This window comes from Vombatus ursinus, unplaced genomic scaffold, assembly GCF_900497805.2.
Source record: "Vombatus ursinus unplaced genomic scaffold, bare-nosed wombat genome assembly UNPS02005286.1, whole genome shotgun sequence".
NCBI classification, from domain to species: domain Eukaryota; kingdom Metazoa; phylum Chordata; class Mammalia; order Diprotodontia; family Vombatidae; genus Vombatus; species Vombatus ursinus.
In genome coordinates this window covers 4,417,754-4,426,893 of record NW_020945064.1, presented here as the reverse complement: position 1 = coordinate 4,426,893, position 9,140 = coordinate 4,417,754, and the positions used below count along the sequence as shown (strand labels likewise).

Genomic DNA, 9,140 nt, shown 5'->3' with positions numbered 1-9,140 from the left:
TGTGTCATGGAAGCCTAGAAGTGGAACCCAGTGGAACCTCTTCCTGCCAAGACTGTTTGACTTGCCAGATTTCTTGTCCTCACCCTCTCTTACATAACCCTGCTACTATCTTTGCTTCTTTTGAGAGATGTTGGTGACATTAAGCACTGCAGTTAATTAGTTTTTTTCTTATTCTGAGTTGGTTCTTGATCTAGTTTTTTTCTTATATCTTGAACTGAAAGAGGCTCACATTTTCTCTTCATTCCCTCTCTGTGAAAGGCAAAATGTTTGGTTTGGAAAATCATTGCAGAGTCTAAATGTTCAAAGTATTTTGTCCTGCTCAGAATCTGTTAAACCATAGATGATGGCCAGGATTTGGGGGCTAGGAAAATCCCATTCTTTTACTGAAGATTTGTCCCCTTAGCTTTCCTTTCCAAACCTGTTGCCATGGGATTAAAAGTTAAAAAAAAAAAAGCCTTTGAGGAATTATTCTAGCATATGGACCCTGCTGTACAGGGTCCCGTACAAGGTTCTTACGCAAAATTGTAGAAATTTGAGATGATCTTGAGAGACTGATCTAATTTAATCCCTTGTTTTCTGATTGGTGAATGCCCAAGCCATCCAGAAGAAATAGTGATCTCTTTCTTCCTAAAGATCATTAGAGAAAGAGAGGCCATTGATTCATTCCTGTTTTTTATTCCCCTCAACAATGGAGAACTTCTGAATGAGCTTGTTTGGAGAACGTAGTTGCGTGAGAAAGTTGTTGGGGCCTGCGGCATGTTGTGCCATATGTCACATGCCGATCAGTTTCAATGCTGGTGTTTTCTCAGCTTTGTCTGCTTACAATTAGACTAGAGAAACTATGTTCGAGAAAAGCTGGAATTTTTTGTTTTAAATTTTTCCCAAAAGATTTCTTTGAAAGATATATAAAGAAGCAGCCTGGCACAATGGGAAAAGCACTGGATTTGGCTTTCAAGAATCTGGGTTCTAATCCAGGTTCTGCCCCTTACTGCCTGTGTAACTCTCCCTGGACCCCTAAAATGGAGGGATCTTCCAGCTTTGAACCTCTGATCTGATGCTATCTGACCTGTCTGCCCTCCCCTCTGCAGCCAGCCACTAGATAACTGGAAGTAGCAGGTACTGTGTGAGCTTCCAGCCCTTAGACTTTCGTTTGCTGGATATCCAGGCAAATAGAGCCTCTCACTTTTGAATTTGCAGCCTGGAATAGACATTGTCAAACTAACTTGTTTGTGAAACATACATTATTGGGTTTCTTTCTCTTCAGCAAAGCTTGACTGAATTTGTAGAATGGTAGATTCAGTCCATTTGGGATTGGAGTGGACTTTCAGGAGCTTATCTTTTCTCCTGTCGGTCACTCTTATTGGGAGTACCGTATGCTCTATCCAGAAGTGAGCAACCTGTGGTCTTGAGGCCATGTGGCCCTTTAGGTCCTCAAGTGCGGCCCTTTGAATGAATCCAAACTGCATAGAACAAATCCTTTAATTAAGGTGATTTGTTCTGTGAAGTTTGGATTCAGTCAAAGGGCCGCACTTGAGGACCTAAACAGTCTCCTGTGGCCTTGAGGCTGCAGGTTCCCCACCCCTGTATACCTTTATCCTTTCTACTTTAAACTGCTGCCCTGTATAAGAAAGTATGAGCAACTGATTTCACTATCAGGATATGATCTGGCTCTTTCAGCCAGAGACTGCCAGCCCCAGGCTGTTCTGTCTGATGAGCCTCACAGCTCATCTTGAATGGCCATGGGTACTTTACATCATAAGGTCCGTCAAGACCTGCCTTTTAGGGAAGACTGACTGACTTAGATCTTTGAAAGGGGAAACAAAAAAACAAACCATAGCACCATGTCACCTAAGATGTCTTGGAACAGTGTCATTCTTGCCTGCATCCTCCTGGGTACCAGCTCCCTAGCATGCATCATTTGTAGGGAGTAAAACCCTAACGGATTAGGTACCTAGTAAATGTAACCGCTCCAAGTGCATAAAATAGGAAGCCTCACGGGGTTCATTGGGTATGCTGTATCAAATGAAATTGGGGAGGGGGGAGCAGCAGGAAGGGGTAGTCTAGTTGTTTGCCAGTCTGACACTGTTTCTGTTTTTAATAAGAACACTAGGTCCCCCTTAAGACAAATCCAAGCCCACTTCTCAGAAGCAGCATTGCCCCAAGTCTCATTACCCGTTGTATATTAGACAGTTTGGCATTTCGGTGGGAGTGATTTTCAGATTGTGCTATTTAACAGAAATGCCGACTTGTAGCAGGTGGGGTAGAATATGCTTCCTCCAGAAAGGCAGTTGTGCCAACTTACACATAGCACACTGGACAGAGAAAGCTGCACACCACCTGTCATATGACTTTTGATAGATAAGGAACTTGTTTGGAAACAGGACTGATGATCCTTATAGTTAATCTGCCTCATTTGAAGGAGACTATAGGAAAGTTCATGAACTAGCAAAGGCCATAAGGAATGTTGAGTTTTCTCAGAGCTGCTTAGATGAATAATGATTCCTGCATCTGTTGGACCTGCCATTGCAGCATTTCTCCACTTACAAACTTGCTATTTTAAAGCCAGGCAGCTCACTTCATGGGGTTTGACTACAGGAAAATGCCAGATTCTAAGGGAGGATTTTCTTAGGTCCGTGCCTGACGTCACGCCTCTTGGGATAACTCAGCTGAAGAGACCGAGTGTGATGTCTGATCATGTCAATCAGCAGGCATCTCCTAAGTGTTTACTCTGTTCCCAGCACTGTGCTAAGTTCTGGAGATAGAAAAGAAAAATATGAGTTGGGTCCAAAACCAACAGCTGTGTGGTTTGGCTGGGATTTTAATGTTACAGTTTGGAGAGGCAGCTTAAGGCCAGTCTGACTGTGAAGGCTAAAGCCTTCTCATGTTCTTTGCACTTCTCTTCTTTGAAAAGCTTGAGTCTCATGTTGAGGTTCATGACCCTAACCTTCTCCCTGAACCCATGGCTCAAGTCTATGGCATAAAATCTTCCTCTGTGTCAGTTGCTCGGAGACTCATAGTCCTGCGTTCTGTTGGCTCTCTCCAAATAAGGGAATATTAGTCATTGATGCTTCTGTCCTTTCTCTCCCGTTCATTTAGGGGGAACTCCCCTGTGGCTAGGGACAAGAGTGACTTTGGCATTCCTTTCTAAGCTTCTGTCATTATTACACATCTTGGCTAAGAGAACAGCAGAATCATGCTGGATGAAATAAAATTTAATTTGTGTAATTCTTTTTTATACACCAGTGATGAGCTCCAGCAGCTAGGTAATGGCCCTAAACCTTTTCTCCCTGGGGTAGCTCTAAGACTTGTACAAGCCTGACTTCCTCTCTCCTGCCCATTGTGGTGGGAAGCGCAGCACCTCATTCTCACTCCTGATCTTTACGTTGTCTTGGACATGCCTCCTTCCACATTTAAACTATCAGCATATCCTCCGTCCCTCATGGGGTCCCATTTCTTGGATTCACTTTTCTCATTCTTAATACAGACTGTGGTGGTTCTTTCCAGTATTTGCCACTTTGTATGACCTTGAGCAGAATCCCTCACCTCCATCTCTTCAGCATTAAAAGGCGGAGGAGTGGACTAGAAGGCCTTCGAGAACCTTCCCAGCTCCAGGGCTGTGCGCCTGTGAGCTCACTCCTGCATTGGCCTCTGCTTCCCGGCCTTCACAGTTATTATAAACGTCAACCACCAAATGCCAAGGTCCCCTCCCTTCTCAAGGACCTCATGTGGCTCTTCGGACTCAGATTACCTATGTTCAGGGTCATGGTCCTTTATTTGGGCCCAGCATGAAATAATGACAGATGTTTCCTGCTGCTTGTCTAGTCATTCTCAGCCTTAATTTATCCTACTTTCTTAATTTATCTTACCTCCACCTTTTTGTTTTATATCTTCCCCTGGCCAAAAACAACACCACCAAAAAAACACAAAAACATTCTTTGCATCTGGAGCATTCTTTTTCTTAAACAATTAGCTGACTCTAAAATTCTTATATTTCCTTTTGGGGAATCCCTCGTTTATTTTTGCATGTATTATTAGAAGTGGAGGGAGGAAGGGAATGGGTTAGAATTGCTTATCCTAATCCATTCCCTCTGAAATGATACTTTATGTTGTATTATATAACACTTCAGCTATTGGGAATGGCATTTTAAATTGCATTCCACCAAATGAAATGAGAAACCATGAAGCAAACTACAAACAAATTAATAAACATGGAATACTCGAATGGAAACGAATGTGTCTGTTTTGTTTCTTCAGAATTGTGAGCTACTTCAGGTCAAAGGCCGTGCCTCTAACCCACAGCAAATGTGAGCACGCACTAGAATTTGATGGTGATCTCCACAAATATGGGGAAGGAGGTCATTTCTCCTCTCTAGTCTGGTCTGTGAGCTGCTAATTTGGGTTAGACCGAAAACAAAGTTACCTTGTCTATAGTCAACCAGGAGACTAACATAATAGAAATCTTTTAACACGGTCTTTCATTCCTCCCTCTACCAGAACAGGAAACTGAGCATTCTTGTACATGGATGCTCGTATTTAGGGATTTTAGACCAGAGGTTCATGTCCTTTTTTTGTGTCATGGACCCTTTCTCAGGATGTTCTATGAAAAACAAGTCTACAGACCCTTTCCTCCCACTTTGTAGGCAGATGAGCCAGAATCCTCCCTTTTGGCTATTTAGCGAGTAGCAGTAAGAACCAGAAGAGTTCTGTGTGGGCTGGTCTCTAGCATCAAAGCCAGGAGCCGAGGTGTAGCATGAGCTGGCTAACTCGGGCCCCATACTGAATTTTTACTTGAATTACATGAGAAGCCGAAGCATAAGTAGGTTTTTGGTCTATTAAACAGATCTTTGTCTCAGCTCTCTCCTTTCAGACCTGGCGTACGCTGCTCTGGTCTTTGGCTAAAGTCAGCTGTTCTCAGGCCCTGACACTTCTCTCGCTCACAGCCATCCAATAGAAGGAGAAGTGGCCTACAAGGGTGCTTCTCCCGCCTCATCCATTTGTCTAAGACACTTAGTGGGATTGCACAAAAATAAGATTTTTAAAATTTTCTCTCCAAATCCCCATCACCAGTATCATTCTGGGCTTGAAAATTGAGGCCAACGTTCCCTGGAACATGACCCAGATACGCCTGTTTGAGCTCCAGTGGCATTTGGCAGTTTGGGAAACCATGTGAAAGCCTGTGGGTATCCTAAAGGCATCGTCTCCTCCAGGGAAGCAGCACCTGCCTGCTCAGCCTCCACTGCGGCAGCTTGAACTGACCTCAGCACTGCTGTCTTCCCTTCGCTCTCGCGCTGTTGTACATGCAGTCCTGCTCTAGATAACTCCTCTGATGTCCACTGGGAAGTTAGAAACCAAGGAGACACCTTCAAATTAAGGGGATGAGGTTTTAATACCATTTTTTTTTTCAAATGACACTATAGAAAGCTGCTACATGAACTAATGAATGGTACAGTACACGAGAGGGACAGGTCACAGATGAGTAGATGATGTGCCTGTCGTGCTGCTCTAGCTGCCTTCATGTAATAAAGTTGAAAAGCAAAACAAGGTGAGAAATTTATTTTTATTGTGTTGGGCAAGTATCATATTGCTCAGTACCTTGACCCACTGACATGATTACTTGGCTATACTGATATCCCAGTAGTAGAACTGGTTCAGGAAGAAAATGCACAAAGGTTAACCCAGGAATTGGTCCTTTTTATATAATTTAGGGAAGCAAATTTCTCCACTTTCTAATACGGCTGCTTTTCTGGAAATTAATTACAAAGAATACAGCAGGCCTGATGGCGTATTTGTTGAATGCAATGGGTAGTGTTCATCTTAACAGATTCTTGGTTTGTAAGTATCTGCAGAAGGGAGAGCAAAACACACAAGCGTTGAGTATTCCAGCCAGCTGAACGAAGCCAGAAGCCCCCAGTGGCGTGTACATGTCAGTTGGAGTGAGAGGTGCCAGTACATCTGCCAACTGGCCACTTGCCAGCACTACTGAGCTCTTGGGAAGTGGCTTGGTTAACAGCCCCTGAAATCAGGGAATCAGTCCCTAAGCCTTCTCCTGTCACTGGCATCTGCGAGATGCTTGAGGGCCAGAATCGTTGCTAGTTCTTCCTTGTTACTCCCTCAGTGCCCTGCAAAACAGCAGGGATTCAGAGATTTGACTCAACTTTATTTGATTCCATCTCCGTTGGAAGAACCTTCTTTGTATCCATATCAGGAGCTTGAATGGAGAAAGGAAAATGGTCAAAGGTCCCCACGATCTATGGTTCAAGTGAAAAAGTGAGTTTGGATCCTATTCTGAAAGCATTCTTTGACATGGCATCGGTTGGTGCCAGTCTGGTGACCCTGGTTCCTTGCCGTTTAATACAATGGAATTTAAACATTGTGGGGACTGCCAGCAAGCAGCTGGGCTGGGCACCTCTTTGATTAGAAGAGATGTCGGCTCTTCAGGACTTCTAGGTCTCCCTCACCTTCCTGCATCTCGGCTGGTGAGAAGTTGTCATCTTCGAAGTCCCTCCTTTGGGCAGAAGCCACAGCCAGAAAAAATGGTCCCTGCTTCCTTTCAGCATCAAGTGACACCAAGCCAGACAGTACCATATGGATGCAAAGAGGACGGTGGGGATGTAACAGGCAGCCACAGGCTCAAAGTTACTTTAGGGTATAATGTGTTTACATGAGATTAACTGGAGATGATGTGTAGGACAGGAAATCCATGTTATTGGAACATGAGAAGTAGCCCATTAAGAAGGTTGTGGCGGGCGGGAAAGGGGGAGTGTCTCATGAGCCTCTTTTCCTCCCCCCCTCCTTAATTGTTTAAGGGAGGTGCCGTGGTTCTTTAGGCAGTTTTGGCATTATTTGGTGTTCTGAGCAAGGTAGGGAATGGGGCCAGAGTCCCCTCAGTCTTCAGGTGACCAAGAGAAAGCCCAGCCCAGAAGTCATAAAGGGTCTAGGTTACAAAGCTGATCTAGTGCTCGGCTCTCTCACCCAAGGAAGGACTCTGGGGAAGGATGGGTGGTAGGAGAGAACAGGAGATTAGTCACCAACTCTACCTCCCTTGACTGAAAGTGTGGCAAGAATCAAATCAGTATGGATATCTTCAGAAGGGAGTCCTCGGCCCCTAGGCAACCTCTAGAATTTGAACACAAAAGCAATTTCCCTTTTCCTTCTAATGCAAACACTCCAGTTTCTGAATTTGGTGCCACTTTTGTGAAAAAGGGGAACCTCAAGGCCATCCATTGGGTCTGGAGATAAACAAGTAAATTGAATGTTACCAGTTTGAACTGTCTTCTACTCTTCAGCCTTTCCCAGAACCATTTTAGAGCTGGACAGCACCAGTTCTGAAAAGGGGAACTTTCCAGAAGAGTTGATAAGCAGAGAGAAGCTGGGTCCCTTAAACCAGTACACAGATGTCGGAGAAGTGGCCGCCATTACCGTCATTCCCACACCTGATCCCTGTAACATTGGGGACCGTCCCAGATTTTACTGTGGTTTTGCTAGGGTGCCAGGCAGTCCCCCTAGGAGATGCTAAGCTTCTGATCAGGTGAGAGGTGTAGTGTCCTGGTTTCTAAGCAGTAGCATTCCACAGAAAATACATGTAGGTCTTGATCCAATGCACAGAGAAGATGTGAGTAAGGCCACTGGAAAGAGACTGTGCTTATACTAAAGGGTGGCGGGAGGAACCCAGCGGCTGGGCTTTGCTTTTGTCTTATAGCACTTAACTGTCTTAGAAGAATCTGTTGGTTTAGACCTTCACTCCTTCTCCTTTGACCAGCATTGCCAGAATGTTGGACTCAAGGCAAATTCAGCCTACACCTCCAGCTCTGAAGACCCAATAATGCACTGGCATATACCTCAAGACAGAGGGAGCTTAAAGTGCCAAAATTCCTGCCAGTTCCTTCCAACCCCTTCTCCCTCTGTCTGCCAGCCGTCACCGTAGGACACTGGCAGTCTGGAGGGATGGCTCAGCTCATACCAAGCTGACTCCACCTCTCGGAAATGGGACTGAAGGAAGCAAAGCAGTCTGGGCAGAGATGAAGGAGGGGCTGCGTAATTAACTTTTCCCCCGCAGGTCTTGCCAAAGTCTCTCAGGTCAAGGTTATTTTCAGCATCACAAATCGTCCAGAATTTGTGATTAGTGCAACTGTGGACATTCCCATCTTGGCCCCTTAATGCAGTTCCCAGGGCAGGTTAGAAAAGAGCCTAGTCTTCCTTGGGCCTCTCTATAGTGAGAAAAGTGTCCACGACCCCAGCCTGCAGCTCAGAGTCACTGAGATGCTTTTTTTCTCTGTTTTGTTCAGCTTTGGTCCGGGTCCAGGAGGGGGAACGCAGATACCCAGCTCGAGGGAGCGGGTGTGTGTGTAAACCTGGGGTAGAGATAAGACAGGACAGAGCAGGGGTGAGTGAGCTGCCCAAGTGGGAGAGTTCAGACAGTCAGCTCGGGGGTGTGTGTGTGTGTGTGTGTGTGTGTGTGTGTGTGTCTCTGTGTGTGTGTGTGTGTGTGTGTGTGTGTGTGTTTCCAACACAAACTCTAATGTAATCTATTTCTAACCTCAGTTCCATGGGAATTGGTTGATGCTGCTGGTCTAGGAAAAATAAGATGCCCTGGGCACTGACCTCATGACCCTACATCACAGCCAGAGAATTGGTTTTTCTCATTAGGAATTCCCCCTGCCCCCTGGGCCTTGCCACCCTACCCCCAACACGCACCTCACTCTCTTTCTGCCTGAGGGGATGGGGAGGTGGAACATAGCTATTAATGCCTCTGGGACTCATACATCAAACAAGGGATGGCAGATATGTGTAGCCAGTGGGCTTCTGTGAGAGTTGCGGCCCACTCCTTTGTCAGGGAATGTGCCGTGAGTTTCTCAGCCCCAGACTTGGGAGAGGTTGGGAACTGTGCTTGTCTCCTTTATTTTTAATGCTACGATCTGGGGCTGGGACCTCCGTGCAGCACTTGCATTTGTTTGAAGCCCCTACGACACTAGGGAGAGCGGCTAATCATTCATTCCGGTCACAGTCCCTTCTCATTGAAGCTTCCGTGGGATGGATTTACATATTTATTCAATTGGATCCGCCCAGTGAGTGCAGACTCTGCTGTGAGCAGGGGTGTGTGTGTGTGTGTGTGTGTGTGTGTGTGTGTGTGTGTGTGTGTG

At 45.5% G+C, this 9,140-nt stretch overlaps 1 protein-coding gene across 2 annotated transcripts in view; it reads right to left on the bottom strand.

Moving 5' to 3' along the window:
- Positions 1-5,491: 5,491 nt before the first annotated feature.
- Positions 5,492-9,140, bottom strand: part of DBNDD1 (dysbindin domain containing 1) — a 20,583-nt gene continuing 16,934 nt past the window's right edge. For both annotated transcript variants that reach the window (XM_027847600.1, XM_027847601.1), the window contains one exon: positions 5,492-8,351. In XM_027847600.1, the coding sequence (XP_027703401.1) occupies positions 8,208-8,351 (144 nt within the window). In that variant the 3' untranslated portion in view covers positions 5,492-8,207. The remainder of the gene's footprint in view (positions 8,352-9,140) is intronic.